This window comes from Cryptomeria japonica, chromosome 10 (assembly GCF_030272615.1).
Source record: "Cryptomeria japonica chromosome 10, Sugi_1.0, whole genome shotgun sequence".
Classification (NCBI taxonomy): domain Eukaryota; kingdom Viridiplantae; phylum Streptophyta; class Pinopsida; order Cupressales; family Cupressaceae; genus Cryptomeria; species Cryptomeria japonica.
The window spans coordinates 662,513,110-662,537,380 of record NC_081414.1 but is presented as its reverse complement, the minus strand read 5'-3'; the positions used below and the strand labels follow the sequence as shown (position 1 = coordinate 662,537,380).

Genomic DNA, 24,271 nt, shown 5'->3' with positions numbered 1-24,271 from the left:
CCATCAAAAATTTAAAAAAATGTCAAAGATCCAAAACTGTACAATGAATATCCCAAAAATATCTTACCGAAGCTTAACAAATTTCAAAATTTTCAGATAAGCCTTCTCTAATAGCTCAAGATAAGTATCCCAACCAGTTTTGAAAGTGTCGGAAATAGATACAAGTCCATTTAATATATGTGCAAATGACTCTTTCTCACTTACCTCTGCCGGTGTGGGCTTTCCAATCATATCCATACATTCCTTCTTATGTACACTGAGTGAATCCAATGGAGGACTCACCAAGCCTCTCAAGCTTCTGGCTCTTCTTATGATTTTGTCTTTTTCCTTCTCAAGAATAGAAATTTGGGCTTCCAAAATCAAAAATTGACCATCAATAGATGTAGTCAATGAAGTCAATCCATCAAAAGAATTAGCTATATTTGCAATTTTCTCTTGAAATTCCTTTATCTTCTTATCCACATTAACTGTAAGTACATCTGTGTTACAACATATCCTATAAATATTTGTACACTACTTCAAAGAATTATCTGTCAGTTTCAACTTTTCATCAATCTTATTCTTCTCAGATTCAATCACTTGATCAAATGCATCTTATTTAGCCTATGTGAACCTCTCTAATGCTTGTTGGTTTGAAATCTGTTGCAAGGATTGAAAATCCTTTGAAATGTGCTCAGTAATTATCTTCATCTTGCCGGATGGACTCGCTTCATTGTCAATCTTGCACTCTGGGACTAGTCTGTGTAAAATAGTGATTGACTGATCAATAATCCCTTTATCTGTAGATCTCTCCTTCATTAATTTTTGTGCAACCATCATCATGAGTTCAGTAGGACTCATCTCAGACATGTTTTTCTTTACAACCTACGAGGTGTCAATTGATAACAATGATGGACCTACTATTGGTTCCCTGTCGGATTCCCCTTTCTTCTCCTTTGATGATTTATCCTTTATAGCTTCCTCACTTGCACCAGTGGCTTTGCCACTTGGTACAGTCTCGATAACTGTCGATTCCCCTGTAGGAACTATAACCTCAACCTGTACATTTGCATCCGAAGGACTGTTATCCTCAATATTAGTATCTTGTACATCATCAACATTTTCACTCTCTATATTTGTCGGTGTCTCAACATCTGTCTATACATTTGTATCTACCAGGGGCTTGATTTCCACTATCTAATGTTCTTCAAAAATGAGGGTGAAGTACCCATAATCCCCTTTCCTTTTCCTTCAACCAGGATGTCTACAATATCCTTCTTTGATTCCGGTGAAGTAAAAAAACCTTTGTTCTCCTCAAAGAACTTAACCCATGTCTTTTGAGTCTCCTTTATTATCTCATTTACCCTTCCTAGCATAAGACTGGTTATTCTATGTTTGATATTAAAGAGTTTTCTATCTACCACCTTAAATGTCCTTTCCATTTCCTCTGGAGCAATAGTAGCACAAACAAGTAACAACTCTTGAATTTAAATATGCTTGTCTTCTTGCATTGCTAACAGTCTTCTAGCATCTAACATATTATATAATTCTGTCGGTATTTGGTTTTCAATTTCTATTAAGGCTTTCTTATAGATATCCAGATATAATAATACTGCTTCCTCTACCTCTCTTTGTTTATCATCTTCTAAGTGTTCATAATAAAATTGTACATTCTTTAACATGCCATCCTTAGTGATTTCATCTACTAACTCTACACAAGTTTTTGGTGGTATGATAGTTACATTAACAAATTGAATAGCCATATCAATGTCATTTTTCTTCTTCCTTCTTGCAGTTGCGGATGGAGCAGAAGGTGTTACCTTTGGTGCTTGCTTCGGTGTCGGTATTTTGAATGTAACCTTCCTAACTGGTTGTTTTTTAGCCTCTACCTTTGTTTCCTTTGTTTTCTTCCTTACAACCCTCTTGAAAGCCAAGGGTGTGTCATCCTCAGATTCAAACTCTACTGTAACAGTCTCAATGTGTACTTTTGGATTCTTCCTCTTCCTGCCTTTCTCTGGGACAGCATCAATTAATGTTTTAATGTCCTATGAGACCTTCTCTACAAACTTGCTTGCTTTTCCTTCCTGCTCCTCTCTTTTCTTCTGGTTGAACTCTGTTTCAACCTCTTGTGATTTTTGCTTTGCAGTACCACAAGGCTTCTCAGCCTCATCAACAAGTGCATCAATCAATATTTTTGCATAAGCATCAAGGCTCTGTGCATCAACTTCATAGCCAGTTTCCTCAATCCAAATCTTTTGGGGTTTAACTGCTTTCATAAGTGTTTCATCCTTCTTCACCATGAAGCATATGTCAGTTGAGTATTTTTCAACTATATGCTTAGGAACCCTTTCCCTAGACTTCATAGACTTCTGGAATCCCTTAAAATATCCTCATACTTTAGCATCTCTCTGACTGCCTAAAGTAGCAATTGACTGTTTCAATTGTCTCCCTACCGGGATATCAAATTCACAATGCCTCTTCCCAAAACTGGGAGTGTCATTCATGAAAAATAACATTAAGCAGACAATTAAGTTGTCATACCGGAAAGTTCCTTCCTTTTCACCCTTAATCTTTCCTAGGTTTATTAATAACTCATCTAACATCCAACCGCATAGATCCAATTTCTCATTTTCTCTCATCATTTTGTAAGCTGCGAAAATACAGGAACTGGAAATAGAATTCAGACGGTTTGACTGAGTTACCTTATACCTGATGATCATGCTATCGAATCTAATGTTTGTGTCAGTAATAGTGCGTATTCTCATAGATCTTTTGTCAGATATCGTGTCAGTGATTTTATTGACATAATCATTCAAAACCTTCTTGTTTGGACGTTGCCCAACCTGTGGTAAACTAGTGATTGCCCTAATGGCTTCCTTTATGATCTTGTAAGGTCTATCTAACCAGATAAATTATCCATGTACTCTGCTCAAAACATACCTTATGATTTCATCTTCGAATTCAGGGATGTCCAGAATGTCGGTAAACCCTAAGTCTTCAATGTTCTTGTATGTCGGTTTGATCTTTCCAGATTCTCCCATAAGCTCGCTCATGTACATGCCCTTTATTTCAGATGTCCCCAAATCCTCAATGTGACAATGTATGTATGCCCTAACATCTTCAACATAAACAACTCCCTCCGGAACACGGGAAAATGCTCCAACCGAATCTTCCAAGGTAGACACATGTGGATACCACTTGAAAATTGGCCTGGGGCAGTCCTTAACTTCTACTACAATGGAATTTGCAATAAATATTGGAATAGATGATGATCTTGCTTCCATGATTAAAGATAAATACCTGTTAATCACTTCTGGTGAAAAACCCTAACAAACTCTTCCAGTCGCCAGTGAAATCGCTCAAGAAGATATATGATTGCACTGAATAGCCTTTGATCACTCTTAATCGCTCTTAATCATGCTGAAATCGCTCTGAATGCAAGGTGATCAATAATGAAGTGAATTTGACCTTTTAACCTCCAAGAAAAACCCTAATCTTCTATTGACATCAATGACTCTCGGTGAAAGATATCGGATCTCAAATAAAACATATCCATGCCAAATAAGAATCTCCAATGTCTGAAACATCTTCCAGAACCTCTTCCCGGGGCATATGTAGCATTTTCATGAATTTTTTCTACCCCTAAGGCATTTGCCTCAATTACCGGATGAGCTACCTACCAGAGCAGGACCAACCTCCTCTGTCGGATAAGTAACCGGTGCATTTCCATCTGCTAATTATTTTTTAGTCTTCTTGACCCATCTCTGAGTATTATCTTGTCGGATTTCACTAACCTTTTCTTTTCCTTTCTCATTTGATCCTCCATTACCAACTGATGGATTTCTACTTCTACAGAATTTAGCAATATGTCCAACCTCATTACATGCATAACATGTAACATTGTTCCTTTGAATTGCTTTGCTAAAACTGGTATAATTGCTTAACCTGCACTGATTAGCCATATGTCCAAATTGTCCACATGCATAGCATTTGACATTCATTCTTCAATCTTTTGTCTTATGACCATACTTATTACATTTAGAACATTTACCGGGAGCAGAATTAGGGTTCTGATTTGCTCTGTTTCTACATTGCCTAGCCATGTGACCAAATCTAGTGCAAACAAAACATCTACCATTAAATTTATAAGCATTAAATTGCCTTACCGATGCCTTATAGTTTTGATCTTCATTAGCAGTACCGAAAGTTTGTCCTTGCTCAAATCCAAGTCCATTGGAATCTCCAATCTATCTTTGTCTCTTCAACAATTCATCTAGTTGTGTTGAACTAATCTTGATTTTTTCTTTATAGTCACTTGTAGTAGTTAGATCTTCTCTCAAAATTATCATTTGTCTCTCAAGCTCTTGTTCATTACTCTGGGATTATACTAAATCAGTTCTTAACATATCATTCTCATGAACCAACCTACCACATTCTTCAAATTTGTTCTTCAGGGATGCAACAAAATTTTATTCCTTTTTCTTCTGGTCCTTAATCTCTTTAGACATTGTCATAGTTATAGCTTGCATTTCATTTCTCATAACCATGTTCTCTTGACTCAATTTCTAACATTGTTCCTTAAGTGCATCTTTCTCTTCATCGTCCTGATTTTCCAAAAGTTCCTTCCTCCTAGCCTGAACAGATGATAGCCTCTCATGTAGGACAAAAATTAATTCCTCAGCAGAATTCGATTCATCTTGTAGCTTTAAGCTCTTCAACCTTTCAGCATCATAATCTTCAAGTGTCATCTCAAGTTGCTTCTCCAAACCCATGTCCATGGATTCTGGATTCAAGATCCTCCTCAAGCTGTTAGACTTCCTCTGAGGCACAAGGCTCTGATACCAATTGTTGGAATCCAATAACACTGAGAGGGGGGGTGAATCAATGTTATACCGGATTGATAAATTTTAGCCTTATTAAAACATGCATACACCAATCGGTATACCAGTACATACAGAATTGAAAGAAGTTTTGGGTGAATATTTTGTCACCAGCATACCAATGGCAAAATATATAATTCACACACAGCTATGTTGAGAAATTAATCTCTCCTCTCATCAAGGGGAGGTTGAAATTTCTTCTCTAATTAATCAGAAATCAAAATTTGTGGGTTGGTCTTGGGCATATAACTCTCTTTTTTCAGAGTCTATGTATTTTCCCTCTACCTTGTTACAATTTCTCTATCATTTTAGATACTTAAAAAAAGAACAATAAATCTAACAAACTACGCTAAAACTTACAATCAAGTAGCGCAAAGTCTCTCTTGAATGTAGTACTAACTCAAACTGATTATTACAAATAATTAAAAATTTAACTTGTAGCTCAAAGTCTTCAAATATAAATTCCTAATCCTTTAAACTACAAGTAACTACAGTAATACAAAGCCTACCATTAACCACCTAATTACCAAAAGATTTCCCAAATATACTAGGAGCACACAGTCTACTCGCACGATTCAAGAGCTCTTTTACCCACATAACAATATCTCCAATATCAAAGAAGTAAAGAACATATATATGTAATGGACATAAGAACATTAACTCATATAAACAATTTTCTTGACACAACACAAAGTTTGAGATCAAACAAAATTGTTTTCTTTATTTGCTTGATAGAATCTTCACAACAAAAGCACAAAGTCTTAGTTGAGGCAAAAATTCTGCAGAGTTTTGCTTAGCATGAAAAAGATAAATATTTACAAATGAGGTCCTCCTTAAATAGGAAAAAAATGGAGAAAAATGTGGGCACAGTTGACTAATTCAACTGCACGGTCCCACTTTACTACAACTACAGCATAAAGAAAATGTGCAGCTCTAATGATGCAACTGCATAAAAAGAAAAAGCTAAAAGGGGAAGCTTTATTCATCTTTCTCCTCCTCATTTGATTTTTGGAAATATTTGAACTTAGCCAGGATGGCTTTCATCTTTGATTCGTCTGGCATTGGGGTAGAACTCATGATCACTCGAACACAGGAAATTGCATCTTCAATCTTTACCTATTTCTTTTTCCTGTCCTTCAGCATGGATGCAAGGACTTCAAAACTGACCTAGATCTCCAATAGCTTATCAAATGTATCAAGTGGGAAATTTTGTCCCGTGCAGTGATCCATTAAGGAAAGGAATTCATGTGTGATAGCTTCACCAGTAACGAGATTTTGATTGCCATCATAAAAATAACAAGGAAGATCGGTAACTTTGGCAAAAATGAGATCAATCTCGTCATCACCTTCTTTCTTCTCTCTGTCCAACTCCACAATCATTAACCTTATTGTCTCTTGCTTATAGCCCATAATCTACCCTTCTCTTTTAGCCCATATTTGACACACATCCCTAACAAATAACTAACTAGAAGCATTTAATATTTGAAAATAAAAATGCCCGTGAAAAGGAAAAATCTCCTACACATATTTATGTTATCATAACTGAAAATGACCCCTAATAACATCTAATAATGTGCTATTTCATTTAAAGAAAAAATAATTAAATCCCACAATTAAGAATTAGTATCTATGTTTCTTTCTAAAAAAATAACTTACTTCAAATAAAAGATATATATAGAAATATGATATTGTAATGCCCTACCAAGAACCCTAAAGGATCACACTAAAACATAGGAATAAAAGCAGAAATAATTTTTTTTAACATAACATTGCACTGATTAATTACACAAGTGGAATACTTGTCCATATTCCTAAAGGGTTTCCAACGAAGATTACTTTAAAAAGAAACTGAAAGCTTAAGGTTCACTTATCCACTTATGATGCATGTTAACTATCCCTAATACATTGCAATGATATTCATTTAAAGAACTGAATTAGGCATGCTCAAAATTACATACTTGCATTTGATTTCCCTACATACTAATGATTACATACTTCTGTTTTACTACAATAAAACATTTAATAACCACATATTTACCATTACAAGATCTACCAACTTATATTATTTCAATAACATTGCATTTAAATTACAGGATAACATATGAATTAAATAAAAGATCATATAATGAGTTACATAGTTTACAACATGCCAAGAAGGCATAATAATACAAATAATACAACTGAACTCATAAAGTTCAAATGGGTACAATAATGAATCGAAGGAGTACAAAGGAAATCCAACTGAAACAAGAAGATGATCAAAACAAAAGAGCATCTGGAACACCTGCAAAGACAACCCTCGCAAGAAGAAAGCGAACATGATACTGATGGAAAGTGGCACTACCACTCGACCATGTGGCTCAAAAAGAACCACCCCTCCGTGCTAGGAGATAGCACTAAGACCCACTAGCAAACAAAGGAAAGAATACATGGTCTCACAAAACATCGGATCAACTCACAAATAGTATACTCGCAGAACATGACTCCACATCAAAACAAGTGAAATCAACAAGACTATACATTGGTGACCATAGATATGGTCGGACTCCTTTAGGGCAGACATAGATAACTTAATTGTCTAATTGGCCTATCGGCCTTAGACAATTACATATACCGATTTAATAAAGAATTAAAATTGACAAGTGAAAAAACACGATTTGCTTATATTAATAATGTAATTATTACATAATGTGTCGACTTTATATTTGTAAACTAAATAGCATATAAATTCACCACCTTGAGAAGTGTTAATTATAATGTCATCGATCTCTAATGAAGAGTCATGTTGATTAAGTTTATGTTCGACCCTTGGAGAAGTTGTGATGGTTGAAAGCATACATATTCGAGTATATATATGGGTTGTATCTCTCTCACAAAAGTATCGCATCATTCACACAACAAGCAGATTGATATCTCTCCTAAAGTAGTTTGTGTTCTTCTAACATATCAACTTCTTCTTTAGTAGTGTACTCTCATCTTCAAGACATACTAATTGATCAAGAGAGATAATCATACAGCAATTCACATTCCTACAGCAGTTCGGATTGCATAGAGCAGCCTAGGGTGAATCTATACCATCATATAGCTTTAAAGTATGAAGAAATTCTTTGTAAAGATACTTGACATATTTGAAATAATAAAGATATACTTCATTGTTGGGTTTTTCACCTTCAAAAGACGTTTTTCTTGGCTTTTTTGACACAAAAGGATTATTGTTGATAATGTTTTGCATTTATATGGGTTGCCCACTAGGATTTGTGGTTTTTGTAATGTGAATGAAACTTTTGAGCATCTGTTCTTTGAGTGTAAATTTGGTCTCTTATGGTTAGTTTACCTATTTGTTGGAACAAAACTGGTGGTTTTTCTTTGGCTGAGATTTTAGTCAAGTATGTTGATAAATTTGATGTTTTTAAAATAGACTTTGGTTGATTTTAACTATAGAAATTATTTGGTGTTTGTGGAAAACGAGAAAAGAAGAGATTTTTCATTCCAAAAGAAGGTTCTTTACTAGGTTCAACTGTAAACTCACCTACTTTTCTATCGTGATGCAAGTTTTAGCAACAATGGAGATCCCTAAAGGCATATTCATGATCTTGTTGCAGTAGGGTGTAATGTTGTTGTACAAAGTAGATATACAATCAACTCACTTCTTTCCTCATGAGAAGAACACACAAAACAAAGAGGAGTTAGAGTTTGTCAACAATCATCAAGAAAGACAGAGGAAAGAAACAATGGAAAGCAAAGGACTTATGAAGCAAAGGACTTATGAAGCCAAATAGAATATCATTGTTGACCCCGATATAGTGCCTTCATTAGGTACTTCTAATAGTGGTAAGGTTGAATGCAGTAACAATGTAGGTTCTTGGGATTAGGACTATTTTAGAATTTGTTTGACCATTTGGATCAGGTGCATTGCTTATTTTTTGACCTTTTTGAGCTACTAGTGATCATACTAATCTAATTTGGGGCAAGGGCTCCTTATAATGTAATCCTCTTTGATACACTATCTTTAATATATATATATATATACCTCTTGTCTCCCTTCTTCCAATGTTCTAGAAGGTCCAATCATCCTAGGAGGAGTCATCATGGATGTAACAACTATGGCAATTTCCTATATGAAAAAATGACAAGATTGTAATACAATTAATATACATGTGCATATAATCATCATATCAAGAATATTAACAAAACATGTACCTCTTTCCTCTCTTCTTCCAAAGTTTCAAGTACAGTCATCAAGGTTTTAAACCACATTGGTTGTTGTATAAAGAAGACAAGAATGTAAGACTATTAATATATGTATAATCATAATAAATTTTAAAAATTAACATCTAACTCATGCTACAATGACTCATATAAGTTCTTTAAACTATTATTTGAATTAAATTTGTGTTCAATTACCTTTCATTAGTTAGATGTTCTTGAGTAGGACCTTGGGGAAGAATGCATCTCAGCGACACTTAGCGTACCCTACAAGAGTAACATAAGATCATCATATAATACTAAAATAAAATTTAATTAATCGTAAATATGCATGCTCAATAAAAATCGTAAACATAGATGGTCAAAAAAGAATATCGTAAAACTTTCTAGCCCAAATAAAATAACCTGTGAAATTAAATTTCACTATCATCACCTAAACCCCACATAAATATACATTAGTAAGTATATATATATATATATATATATATTGGGTGTGTGTGTGTGTGTGTGTGTGTGTGTGTGTCCCACCTACTAATTTATATTAGGTGTTGATGCAATGCCAACTTATTCAATATATAGTTTTTTTTAATAGTAAACATGTTATTTTGAATATGAAGTATTATTATATTTTCACATATTATACAAAACCCCACATACCTTCACGACATGAAATAAGGAGGACACATTTCTTACACAGAACCCCACATACCTTAACGGCATGAAATAAACACAGTCCTAGCCCGGGTGTACGTTGTACCACGAGTTGGACACACGTTGTATGCCCCTTCTCTTGCTTCTTTCAATTTCTTTTTCCTCTATTATTTTCTCTCTAATTATTCCTTCTCCTGTATTATTTTCTCTCTATATGTAAGTTCCTTCCCCCTTTCATTTTTCATGATTTTATATAAATACCAAAGGGTGGTTCCAAATATCACACCCCATTTTTCCAATAATTTTACCTTATAATCATCCCATGAATGTGTCTTGGTTATAATAGAAGATATCCTTTAATCATATTCTATTTTATATTTTTTTTATTTTTTTTTTTCTCTTTTAAATCATGGGGGAAAAGTCCCATAACATTTCTCCCCTTGTAACTTAGATGTTGTCCTCACAAGTCAAAAAACATGTAGTCATTAACTGAAAATTTGCATACTTGATTATTTTTCAATTTCTATTTTACTTCACCTACATTCTTTTCATCATTTAATTCACAGAGTTTTTTTCTTAACATTCTTTTTGTTCCATTTTTAAATACATAAATTGAATAATCATTTTTCTAATGAAAATCCTTATAACAATTATGTAGATGTTTTAAAAAATATATATCATTTATTTGAAAAACTAATATATATGGTCACCCATAATTTATAAGAATACAATCTGTATACTCAAAATACATTCCACGAGGATATGACAATATTCATGCATTCTAGACTACATGAATATCCTTCATATATGAAATTCAAAACATGTACAGAGTTATTGGGTTGATCAAGTCCAATAACAAAGTACAAAATAAATTAAAATGTTAATCTTGTCAAACATCTTAACAATATTAAAAAAATTATTAAAACATATTAAGCTTTTTGTAGAGAAACATTAAGTTTAATCCTTCCTTTATTTTAATCCAAGGATGAAGGTTGGTTTTCAAAGTTGATTTGTATGGAACGATGATGACTTACATAGGCAAAGATATTGGTACCTTCTAATGATGATTAGAGATTTTTGTTTTAATGGAATGATAAAATTCACAAGAAAACTATATAGTAGTGACCCCTAGAAATATTTATGATTCAAAGAGTCCATAAACACTTTATTTGTCAGTTTTCCCATTTCTTTCACAATGTAGTACAATTTTTTCAATTTGAGTATACCACCATTATCTACCATGATTAACCTTGAGATGAATTATAAATTGTGAAGATAAGTCTAAGACCTTGATTACATTTTTTTTTTAATATTTTTGCTACCATAGAATCTTCAAAATAGATATCATTAAATGAAGTTTTAAATATATTTGATCAATCTAGCCCACATATATGACATTATTTATACATTATTCAAAATAAGGGGGGTTTGCAAGATGTGGAGCATCTATTAAGAAGATACAATTTATGGTTTACAAGTGGGTAGGGTTATTTACCTTACTTTAACTAATGATTTATACTTTCATAAATTTTACCATGTTAAAATTATCCATAGCTCCAACTCCATGCACCCTTTATATAAAAACAATTAAAGGGGAGGTTATATATAGATAGTTTTGAAATTTAGAATCTTGTCATTTTGTCCAAAGCAAGAAAGTCCATTTGTTGCAAGCGAGTATTTAAAAAGAAGTTTATTGTAGATACTTGTTTTAAAGTGTTACAAAGCCAAATTGGTTGCCAAGGGCTACTCCCAAACACAGTTAATTTTGGTGAAATATTATCTCACGTTGCTAAATTAAAATGGTCATTATATAATCTCAAATAGCCATCTAAGATACTAATTATTGTTCAGTATGTTGATAACCTATTGTTTCTAAATAATAGCAATGTGATGATTAGGGAGCTAAAAAAATAGTTTTATAATGCATTTGATATGAATGACTTGGAGGCTATTAAATATATTTTTAGGGTGGATATCAATTGGGATCAAGTACACAAAAACCTTTGATTAAGTTAGAATAAGTATGTTGATACCATTTGTGAAGATTTAAGACCATGCTTGGTTTAGACATGTCCTAAATCTAATGATGATTATTTAGATATGTCTAAGACTCTGCTTATTCTAGTGGTGTTGGTAGTTTTTATGTATGCAACAATTTGCAATAAATAAAATATTACCCAAACAGTGGAAGTTTTAGCTTTGACCAAGTTTATGTCTAACCCTAATAGTTTCGATTTTATAGTTAAGTCATTGGAAGTAAGATTTTACTGATGTTGGGCAAGTAACTTGGAATGTCAGAGGTCCATTCGTGTAGTGTGGGTATATTTTGTTTTTGTCTGAAGGTTCAATTAGTTGTAGGCCTACAATTATTTTTTCACTATATAAGTAGGGAATTGGGTGTATTTTTTCACAATGGGTGTATGGACTTACAAAATTGTGAAAAAATTGTGAGAATTACATGCGATAATTAGAGTGCCACATGCTTAGACAAAAGCTCATGCCTTTCTCATACATAAACATGTTATTGTTAGATTAAGTCAAAACTTTAAATAATATTGTAGATTATGAACTTAAAATATTGTAGATTATATTAAAGTGATTTGTGCTAATTACAAATCTAGAGCTGAAGGTTTTATTGTAATGATATCCCTATGATGGTTTTTGTCCAATTTAACTAAAATGTATCATTTCAAGAATACATTTTGGAATAAATAAAAAATATATACAAAATAACAAATTAACACATGCACACACAAATTGAAATAAATTAATTTAATTATAATTGAAAAACCCACCCTTCATTTCCTTATTATGGGTATTTTACAAGTAGCAATTAACATAGAGGACATGCATGTTAAAGATGATACTTTGAGTGTTGCACTAACCTTTAATTTAATATAATTTAACTTCTCTTGTATATTATCTTTAAGTATCAAATAATTTTAAATTAAGAATATACTTATCTATCATTTTACATATATATACACCTTCAAAGATCAATATGATGAATACTAATATCACAAAAAAACATAAATAATAAATTAAACTACTATTGAATTTACCTTTATATCAACTTCATGCATCTTATATAATAAATTAAACAACCAAATAATTTTAAATTAACAAGGATTCTTATCTTCTAAATAAATTATTATCTTCTAAATACTAATATCACAAAAAAACATAAATAATAAATTAAACTACCATTGAATTTACCTTTATATCAACTTCATGCATCTTATATAATAAATTAAACAACCAAATAATTTTAAATTAACAAGGATTCTTATCTTCTAAATAAATTCTTATCTTCTAAATAAACTATCTTATATATAATAAATTAAACTATAAATTTAACTTTATATAAATTTCATACATCAAAATAAGTTGAATTAAACAAGATTCTTATCTTTTCCCTTTAAATAAAAATTTCACTAAAAGATCAATTTGATGTATAATAAATATATATTACATCAATATAATAAATAAATTAAATAGAATTTTATATATATTTCATCAATACAATAAATAAATTAAATAGAATTTCATATATATTTCATCATTACAATATATAAATCACATAGAATTTAATGATAATATCTCTTCATACAAATTCGTGAAAAACATCTACACAATAGAAATCCCCCAGGTCTTTTGTCCTACATGTTTATATCACGGTCATGAATAAGAGTTTACAAAAAAATATTGCTAGGAATCTGTTCAACTTTAGGAAGACCTTGAATCATATCACAATCTGAATTAACGACACTTATATCCCCTCATTTCTCATTAGAACGACTCCTATGTGTTGATATCACAATCTGAATAAACAGGACTTATCCCCTCATTTCTCATTACAACTGTATTTTATTAATGATTCGTCATGTGTTTATATCACAATCTGAATTAACAAGACACTTAATTCACATATAATTGAGATATTTTTTTTTTAATTACCTTATTTACTCTATGATTGCATTTTTTTTTTCACTTATTTACTCTGATTGTATTTTATTTGTTACTCAGAGTTCATTGTACTGTCTTCAAATTAAACAAAAAAATTATCAATTTTAATATATATAATAAAAAATACTTCATTCATCTATTATGTTTATTAATCACAAGAAATAAGGCCACATAATATAAACATGGAAATGAATATAAACATGGAAATTAATATAAAAACAAAACCTATTTATCTATCATTTTTTCTTAATCAGGAGGAACAAGGACATATACCAACATTGAAACGAACAATCTCTTATCATATAGTTCATGCCAAGATTTATTTATTTTTTAAATTAAAACATTTTATATGATTGCATCATGAAATTTATGATCGTTTTATGATCGTCTTATTTTCTTCCGCATATTTTTATTTTTAATAAGTTTAAAATCATTCAGATATTCTTATTTTTTCTTTCGTTTCAGCTATTTAAAAAAAAAATCTCATTTCAATTCAAATTATTTTATAAATCATATTAAAAACACAGACGAGAATTTAAGACGATATATCTAAATATACAAATAGATCCATTTCTTCCATCCTTTATAATTCCATTATTTCTTTTATAATTCCATTAATTCTTTAAAATGATGTTATAAAAAGCTTTTACAAAAACTTATGATATTTTGTTTTTGTTATTAAACTAAAAAATATGTATCTATCTACCATCATTCCTTACGTCACTTCCCTCGTATAACTAAGAAACCAATTTACTATGATCACATTATTTCTTTCATTGACTAGATTCAATATTACAAAACCTCGAACCCTCAAAAAGTTTAAAAACATTCTTCATACTTAGAATTTTAATTCATTAGAGCCTTGCAAATACTTTTATTAATTAGACCCTTTATAGAGGGCCAAAAGTTGGTCAGTATTACAACCAAAGGTCTTGTTATTACCTCTCCTGAATCCTTTAAATATTATTTCTACAAAAGGTATAGATACTAGCTTTCCTAGGAAGAATCTATTCAAATGTTAAATATTTAGTTAATTCTACACAATCTTAAAAAAACAATTCCACTAATTAAAGTATTATAATAACCATTTATTTTGGCATTTGAACATTACACGTTCGTTTCTCATTCACAGGATATTTCACCTATCAAATTTAATCTTACGAGATTCTAGTCAAACATTTCAATAGAATCAAAATACAGTGCAACAAAACCTACTAATACAAATATTCAAGTCCCTTTCAAAATACTTACCCCAATCAAATTCTTCATGAATTGTAATATATATTTAAATTAAAAAATTATTGAATTATATGACCAGCCAGCCAATTTTGAATAAGGTATCATCTCAGATACTAATATTAAAAGAGAATCTCAAATAGATTGCATTAAAATTTCTTTAAAAAAAGAATTTCAATCAGTTCCATATCCTTCACCCGCCTTAATAAGAGAAGAATATAACTAGTAAACTACTTTAAATTAGGCAGCTGAAATTAGTTTTTGCAGCCTCGAGTTAATCAAACTCATGATGAGGTTAAATAACAAATTTAAATTAGCAGCTGAAATTTAGTTTTTGCAGCCTCGAGTTAATCAAACTCCTAATGAGGTTAAATAACTACTTTAAATTAGCAGCTGAAATTAGTTTTTGCAGCCTCGAGTTAATCAAACTCATAATGAGGTTAAATACACGCCATTGCATTGTGAAACCACAGCATATTCGTGGACACAAATATACTTGATTTTATCTTCTTCTGGTTTCAACTTAATAAAAAATTTGAAAAACTAAAAATTATTCATAAATTTGTACCAAAGCAAGAGAAAAAATTTCAACCAGTAATTAATAAAAGTTAACAATACTGGGCAAACATTGATACCAAAAGACTATGCAAGAACAGTACCAAGTTAAAATTCAAACAAAATAATAAGAAAACAAATAGCGTGCAAATTACCTGCGAGACATCTGATTGCAAAATGAAATATCATCCCTTATGTAGATATTCAAGCAAGACAATAAATATAACAAAATAATGATATAAAAAAATTAGAACTCCAAAAATAATAACAAGACAACAAATAGCATGCAATTTACCTGGCGTCCGCTTATAAAAATAAGATATCATCTTTAGATTACCTGACTATGAAGCACTATGGCCTTGCTTTCAGTGATCATTCATTCCAAAAATAGCCCAATCTGTCAAATATGTACATTTTAAGACCATTAACTAAATCTTTTAAACCCTGTAAATTTCATCTAAATCATTTTGCTCTTCAACCTTTAGAATGCAAAATTCAAGAACACATCTGAATGCAACGCTAGATGTAAGGAGAAATTTACAGAATAAATTACTGAATACAACGTCCCTCGTCATTCAATTCCAAAAATTTCCTAAGCCTGTTCTAGGAGTGGGTCTCCTTGATAGGGGATTGAATCTCCCCAACTAGATGCATTTCTATAACGCGTTCAGCCAACAAGATGTAGCTCGTCAACAAAGTGAAGGACCATAGTCTATTAGCGAGTAAAGGCAGCAGTCAAGTTTAGGAATTAGTTGTAATTGCCTCAGGTATTAGAATCTGGTAATAAACGTCCCAACAAGATGTAACTCGTCAACCAAGTGAAGGACCCTGGTCTATTAGTGAATAAGGGCAGCATTCAAGTTTCGGATAAGTCTTGCCAACTGCAAACGACCCAACGAGACCATGATTTAAGGTTAGAATCAAACCCCAGGCAAATTGCCCAGTCCATGCATTTTAAGGTAGCAACAAGTGAATTACACAATAACACCCGCTGTGAAGAAGAAATTAAAGTCGAATAGGGAGAAAAAATAGTAACGAGTATTTGTAAAAATAAAGCTCTCATAGGAGCAGGGGCAATGACGTGTAACAGAAAGACGTCGGGAATCAAAAGAGGCTAGATACAAGGAAAACATAAGGCATTTTCAATATATTGCCTCAAATTTCCAAACATCTACGTCATACATAAGGCATTTTCAATATATTGCCTCAAATTTCCAAACATCTACGTCATCCCATGGGCTTGCATTTAACAATTACCTTTAAAGAGGATAAAAACATGCGGATGTCATGAATCCTACATAAGGCTGCAAGATCCAAAATAAGGCTGCAAACCTACTGAATTTTTTTCTTAGAGTTGAAGATTATTATCGACATCAGTTGCCAGATTTCAGATTCTCAGGTATACTATGATCACATTTGAACCATAAAAAGTATTGAATGCTCTAAACCTAAATGAACAGGCACTTAAATTTGCTTCAAGTGAACAAGCAATTTTAGATTTCAGAGCTAAATATCAACAGCAGTTGCCAGATTTCAGATTCTCAGGTATACTATGATCACATTTTATGCATAAAAAGTATTGAATGCTCTAAACCTAAATGAACAGCCACTTAAATTTGCTTCCAGTGAACAAGTGAGCAATTTTAGATTTCAGAGCTAAATATCAACAGCAGTTGCCAGATTTCAGATTCTCAGGTATGCTATGATCACATTTTCAGCATAAAAATGTATTGGATGCTCTAAACTTAAATGAACGGGCACTTGAAATTGCTACAAGTGAACGAGCAATTTTAGATATCAGAGCTAAATATCAACAGCAGTTGCCAGATTTCTGATTCTTGGGTATACTATGATCACATTTAAACATAAAAGCATTGGATGCTCTAAACCTAAATGAACAAGCACTAAAAATTGCGTCAAGTGAAAAAGCTTGAGGAAAGCTGATAGCACAATTTGAGCCTCTCAAAATTGCTCCATATGTACATGCACATGCTCACATGTCACTCCAAAAAATAATCATTCCCATGGCAAATGAAATTGTCACTCAACTTCATTTATGTTACTAACAAAAAAACATACATTATACATAATCAGGTAGTACAAGGGACTTGTATTAAAAGTCATTAGATTTCAGATTCTGAGGTATGCTATAATCATCACATTAAAGCATAAATGGGATCGAATACTCTAAAAACCTAAAATGAAGGACTTAAATAGCTTCAGATGTACAAACTTGAAGAAAGATAGTAGCACACTGAAATTTCAAAGATAAAAACTACATTATACATAATCATAGTAAATAATTGGGCTAGCGTTAACAGCTGACAGATTTGAAGTTCTCAGATCTACTATGATCACGTTTTAGAAATAAAAGGATTGAATCCATAAACCTAAATGAAGGGCACTTGGATTGCTTCAAATGTACAAGCTTTCAGAAAGCTTATAGCACATTGAGGTTTCAAAGATAAATAGAAACTTCCAAAACTGCTCCAAACGTACATGTGCACATGGCTCAAAAATCTGGCTCCCCCAAATATGATCATCCCCATGTTAAATAAAATTGTCATTGGACTTCATTTATGTATGTTGCCGAGGAAAGCAATATATTATAAATAATCATGGGAAGTAATTGGGCAAACCTGTGTATTTGACAGATTTGTCAAGATATCACAACAATTTTTGGATGTTACCAGAATATAAAAAATCTACACCATTTCATCAAGGCCTATTCAACCAATCGTGTAGCTTCTAAGGCACACCATCACAAGCATCACAGGGATGCAAAAAAGCTATCAGATGACATGACCAAGAAGGATGGGAAAGCATTTCACATGACATTCATTTTTTGTATATCTCAAGTTTACACATTAAAGCACACAAAACAATGTGGATCCATGGAAATTAAATGGCTACGAGTGAGCATCTAGATAGATAAAACAGAAGATTTGGCCATCAGACAAATAAACGAGCATAACTAAGCATAGTCACACACCATGGGAAGTCAAAATTCATTCAAAGCACATGGGAGAACAGATCAAAAGAGGTCAACTAAATCAATAAAAATCATCTCTGCATGTCTTTCTAAATTAAGGCAGTAACTTCGGAATAACTGAATGAAAGTATATACCTAATACCCTATACTAGGCTATGTAAGCTCTAACAGAACCTACAAGATGACAATAACTTGAAATTGAGAAGTTTTGGCACTCAAACTTAAATCATGCCGCCCAGGGAATGTAAAGCTAGGCCTCCCAGGATACAGTACAAAGGAGACTTCCATATACAGATAAACTTCCCATCACAAGATTAAGCCAGTGCATAAAGGGCACTAGGCCAGAGGATCGCTCACTTCTAAAACATACTTTGGATGATAGAAAAGGAAGCACCTAAAGGCTTCAATAAAATTTCAAGAATAGTAGGTCCGGATAAGCTTCCAACAGACTAAGCTTCCATAGCTCTTCTCATCTGGTCTTCAAAATTAGGCTGAGGCGTCAGCTAAAGGATGGACTGGCTCCAGGCTTCATAGATCGCGGCTGTTTTAATTGAGGATATAAGGACACAAAGGAAAACCCAGGAATATCAGAATCTTGAAATGCCCACATATGAGCATCAAGGAAGCATTGTGTTTTAAAAAAAAACTCTTCTACATGAAAATTAAATTGCTCAAGAAAGCCTTCTTAACCATTGTAACAAATGTAATTAAGGGAGGGGTTTCACCTGACGAAAAAGGTTAAACCATTCTAGTAACCACGTGTCGGACGGGGACCTTGACCAGACATTGCAAATGCTTGAAGCAGGCTCTGTGCTGCATGTGTCTGCTCTGGAGTGCCAGAAATTTCAACAATCCTATCTGTGCCACCAGGTTTGGAATCATGCAACTTCACTTTTGCTCCTGATATCTGAAAGAAAAAAGAGTTTTAGTAAGAAAGTCCTATTCAAGTTGAAACGCAAAATCTGTTAACTAATAGGTGCACTGACAAGTTCGATTTCATTTAAATATGTAAGAAATACCTCACGAATATGTGCTATATTTGATCCACCTCTACCCAGAATAGAACCCACGGCCTTATTTGGTACGGTTACCTCCACACTTGTTCCTGAGGCATTCTTTAGCACTCCTAGTGATGACCTAAAAAACCAGGATGATAGAAGCTCCAACTAAATCAAAATAATTTTAAACAAGTAGGACATGAAATAATAAATCTATAAAATAAGTTAAGTGCATAAGTTACACAGAATATTACCCTGCAATTGAGGCTTGGCTTGTTGAATAGCCAGAAAGCGCCCCATAACCGCTAGCCCCACCAGTCTGAATCAGTCAAACAGGAAATAGTTTAGAGCTAGACAAACTCAGAACTCACATATAAATAATTGAATTCATTGAAGGCGTACCATACTTCAAAAAAACTACCTGCAGGCTTCCATAACTTCCATAGCTGCCTGATGAAAGCCTTCCTCCAGCTGTTCCTTGTAAATCTAAACCAGAGAGTGAATACATTCCACCAGGTGATCCCAAATCTTGGCGCCCTCCAAAACCAGAGGTAGGAACACCACCAGGCATATTAAGGAAAGATAAAGATCCAGGGACTACAGAACTAGCACTTGCACCACCATCCTTATCCTTAAAAACATTGGCCCTGAGCCTGGATGCAATTTGAACTAAAGCTTCTCTTACGACCTCAAATTCTCCAACAATCTAAAAGAAGCCACCAGGAATAAGACATTTAATTTACCAATAAAATAAGAATAAATTAGAATCTATTCATTGCTAACCAGCACAGTATAATTTATCGTACAAGTAAATTTAGTGTGAATGTCCAAAGTGCAGAATAAAAAAAATGAAAATCCCACCTGAACAAGCTCATCATTTTCAGTGGCACATTTAGGAAGATTATCCTTGGACATTATACGAATGTTTGCTCTCGTCCTCTTCCTCATTTCTGAGATAATACTACCACCTTTACCCAAGATACAACCTATATGGTTTGATGGCACAAGAAACCTTATTGTAATAATATTTTCCTTGCCTTCTTCCTTTGATTTGTCACTAGTTCGGGGTAGCAGTTGAAGAACAGCTTCCAGAGTAGGGGAAGCCCTGTCATCTACGTACTGTATATAGAACAAGACATCTATTAATTAATGGAGTAACTTTGAATACTGAAAAAGACATAACCAACTACTTAATAAAAATTAGACAATTCCTACTCTCTGAATGAAACAAATCCTCACAACACAATCAGGCAAATTCTTACCTCCTTAGATGACACTAATATCACACGCTCATCACAGTCAGATTCTTGATCTACAACCTTAATTGTCGCACCAGTTTCATGCCTAATTTGGTTTATTGTACTACCTCCTTTACCAATTACACCACCAATTCTTTCATTTCGGCAAAGCATCTGAAACGAAAATTCTTCTGCTGACCCATCATCTCTTCTCTGTGCAGCACCACCCAAACCAGTAATACCTGTAAGGCCAGCAGAACCAAGGGGCCATCCCGCACCACTTTCACTCCTATATCCACCAATAGCAGCTGGTGAAAAACCAACTGGAGCAAAGCCTTGGGGTAGGATATTTGCTGATGAAAACAAATGTCCAGCTGAGGGAACAAAAGGATTCTGTGCAAATCCGGATACAGGATTGTTCAAGGGAAAGCGTTCTTTTGGTGGATTTTCATGCAGACGTGCAGTAACTTCAAACAGCGCTTTCTTGGCTACAGAAGGAGTTCCCACAATCTAAACAACAAAAAACATAAATACTACTTAAGAGTAGACTTCAAAAGTTCTTCGGTTAATTACATTGTAGCTTTAGATTCAACACTACAGCAAAAAAAAATTGTAATTAAGGCATACTACAAGAATTGGGAACACATAAGGGGTATACATGATCCAAGCAAACCATCAAGTCAATGAAAATTATCTCGTACACATCCTAGAAAATGAAACAAAACCAGTTTTGCCAAGACTAGCCCAAACGTTGTAATAAATGAAGATTCAGATATAAAAGAATAATTCAATCACAATTCTCCAAAGTAAATTATATAGAAATGAAACCAATATATCCCTTCAATATCATTTATACGTTATGAATGATGTAAGAATACATGGGTAGGATAAGTTAGGAAGCAATAAGCCCAAGTGTACCACCAGTCAGATTGTGACCAACTTACACAATACAATACAATAAATCAGAACACACATAAGAAACATTTGTGTGCCTGAAGAAATATCGGAAAAGATCAAGTCCAAATGTCAAGGTAGTCCAAGACAATTATAGCTAGCAAAAAACACCTCATACTGAAAACTATCTGTCAAATTGCAACAAAACCCTCTCCAATCCACAACAAAAACATTATACAAAAACTGTACCTGAACAAGCTCGTCGGTGGCCATAGCACAAGCAGGAAGCTGGTCCTTTGGAAGTATCTTAATCTGTGCACCAGTCTCGGACCTCATCTTCTCAATAACCTTCCCACCCCTACCAAGTAAGCAACCAATTTGATTGTTAGGCACAAGCAGACGTGTAGTCACCTGTTTACCCTTCCCATTATCATCCTCGTCCTCAGATTCTCCTCCGTCATCGTCAACAATCCTCTCGTGAACCCTAAAGATTGCATCCTGAGCAGGGCACAGAGGCTTCATGTAATCATCTTCATCATCATCATCTGCATCCTTCCTTTGATCCTTTTCAGCCGCACTGAATATAATGATAACTCTCTCATCTACACCAGGAATACCATCTGCCACCTTAATCTTGGCTCGTGTATCATGCCTCAAAGCTTTGATAATACTGCCACCTTTCCCTATGACACTTCCAATTTTGTTTCCAGGACACAAGATACGATATACTGTATCATCTACACCAGGCATTGCATCTCTTTCACCCCCGGGATGACGACGCTTACGGTCAACATTTCTGTCAGCAGTATCAGAGTCTTGGGGGCGAGATCTCTTACCAGACCCATAACGACCATCCATGTTAACTGTCAAGAAAAAGACACTCCATATAAGAGGCACTGATAAATAGCAGAGCAAACTGAAACCACAACCAGTACTCGCTTATAAGTCGCAAAAAGCGAAAGCATACTGAAATACAACTCAAAAATTAAAACAAGGATGTCAAACAAATTAAACGGAGCATCAATATAGCACATCAAGCGAAAGTATCTCATGGCATTGCACTTACTCACAATTCTCAAATTGCAACCCAGTTGGCAGTCATTTTCTATATTAAACAAAGACATTGAATAAAACTCACTTTATGTCAGTTTAAAATGCACCCAAAGTTAAACTTTTATTCTCTGAATCCTTTCGTATTCTTGAACAGAGACATTGAATAAAACTCACTTTATGTCAGTTTAAAATGCACCCAAAGTTAAACTTTTATTCTCTGAATCCTTCCGTATTCTTGACACTCTAGTCTGTTTTCAAAACAGTCGCTTAACTTGCTTTCTAAAAAGCATTTTCATCATGAGTGAGCTACGGCAGAGACATTGAGCCATCTGTAACGAAAATTAAATAACTGCACTCGGGTACTTACAAAACCTTACAAAATGACACCTAATGCCGCCAAGTATAACAAATATTGAGACATTTTACACAAAGCCTTATTAAACAACCCCCAAATGCCGCCACTATAAACAACTCCCAACAAACCCTACGGTACTCTAACATCCGAACAAGCATTAGGAAACTCGGACCCTAAAAAGACCTTTAGGAACCGTACATATATAAGCAAACCATAAAACCCTACTGAATTCTGCAGATCTGAATAAGCACTAAACACCCTAACGACCCATAAAGAACTCTTGAAAGGCAAACAAATATATAGCTAGCCTTAGGAAGCCCTGGACAATCACGATGAAACCCAAAACAGACAACCCCAAACTCAACAGATCTACTAAACCCTAAAACCGACAAGCAAACAAATAACAAAGCTTGTTTAAAAACACAATAGCTAAATGTAAAGATAATGCAACTCATTGAAATCTGATACCAAACCCTAATAAACAAAACACCTACTAAAGCTCATTTTAGAAGATATAAAAACCAGCCAAAATAATTTGATGTACAGAAAAATAGTTTTTATCTGGAATAAAAATGTTACAGTCGTATGGCTGCTCAAAATGAAAATGCATATCCTAAAACAAGCGGAAAAACATAAAACAAAGAGATGGAGGGGAAAACCCATGTACCACAAAACTTCAAAAGAGGACTTAGGACGAAGAGCAGAAAAACAATATTATTTTAAGCATTGCCTTACCTCGAGTATCTTACGTCCCTTAGCTGAACTGATCGCCCACACCAGACGCTCAAACCCTAATCCTTTATCGAAGCAGATAAGTAAACCGTTAGAGCAGCGGCGCACGTAATAAAGGGGCTATAAAGTTTCATTTGTCATGTATTTGTAGCTGAATTTCAAGAAATTAGGGTTGCATTTGGAGCAGTACGCCGACTTGAAGGGAACAACATCCGTTGGAAATTATTCCGTTTTCCTTTTGCTTTGGCGATTGGGAGTCCAGCCTGAGGTCACCGGGATGTGACCGTGGATGCCTGTGTTGGGGCCACTTTAACATTTATAGGTTAAAAGCAAAAGTTTATGGGGTCCCTTCTCCACTTTCTCACCTAGACAAAAATGCTTTTTATTAGTTGACATGGGAAGCATATCAAGTTAATTTTGCGCATTTACCAATTCTGAACGATACATCGAATTTTGATGATTTTTTTATAAGTTATTTTTGCTCACTTACAAATTCTAAACAGTACATTGAATTTTGATGATTTTTTAATAAGCTA

The 24,271-nt window shown here is 33.5% G+C and overlaps 1 protein-coding gene across 3 annotated transcripts; it reads right to left on the bottom strand.

Moving 5' to 3' along the window:
- Positions 1-15,035: 15,035 nt before the first annotated feature.
- Positions 15,036-23,894, bottom strand: LOC131073362 (RNA-binding KH domain-containing protein RCF3). Of its 3 annotated transcripts, none has more exons than XM_058009773.2 (9): positions 23,739-23,894; positions 21,845-22,458; positions 20,726-21,211; positions 20,325-20,582; positions 19,885-20,169; positions 19,718-19,782; positions 19,485-19,602; positions 19,191-19,372; positions 15,036-15,870 (listed from the first exon to the last, which is right to left on the bottom strand). In XM_058009773.2, the coding sequence occupies exons 2-8, from the start codon at positions 22,451-22,453 to the stop codon at positions 19,214-19,216; spliced, it is 1,980 nt and encodes a 659-aa protein (XP_057865756.2). In that variant the 5' UTR covers positions 22,454-22,458; positions 23,739-23,894; the 3' UTR covers positions 15,036-15,870; positions 19,191-19,213. The 3 variants fall into 3 exon arrangements, with proteins under 3 accessions (XP_057865756.2, XP_057865754.2, XP_057865755.2); XM_058009771.2 differs by lacking the exon at positions 15,036-15,870 and adding an exon at positions 18,501-19,006; XM_058009772.2 differs by lacking the exon at positions 15,036-15,870 and adding an exon at positions 18,501-19,006 and having other exon boundaries at positions 21,845-22,511; positions 23,739-23,872.
- Positions 23,895-24,271: the final 377 nt, after the last annotated feature.

Bases quoted from the DNA above. Each gene is read 5' to 3' on its own strand.
- LOC131073362 (XM_058009773.2), bottom strand. From the start codon at position 22,453: ATGGATGGTCGTTATGGGTCTGGTAAGAGATCTCGCCCCCAAGACTCT. The intron at 21,212-21,844 runs GTACAGTTTTTG...TTTGTTGTTTAG, and splicing joins CCACCGACGAGCTTGTTCAG to ATTGTGGGAACTCCTTCTGT. The intron at 19,783-19,884 runs GTAGTTTTTTTG...TGACTGATTCAG, and splicing joins GAAGTTATGGAAGCCTGCAG to ACTGGTGGGGCTAGCGGTTA.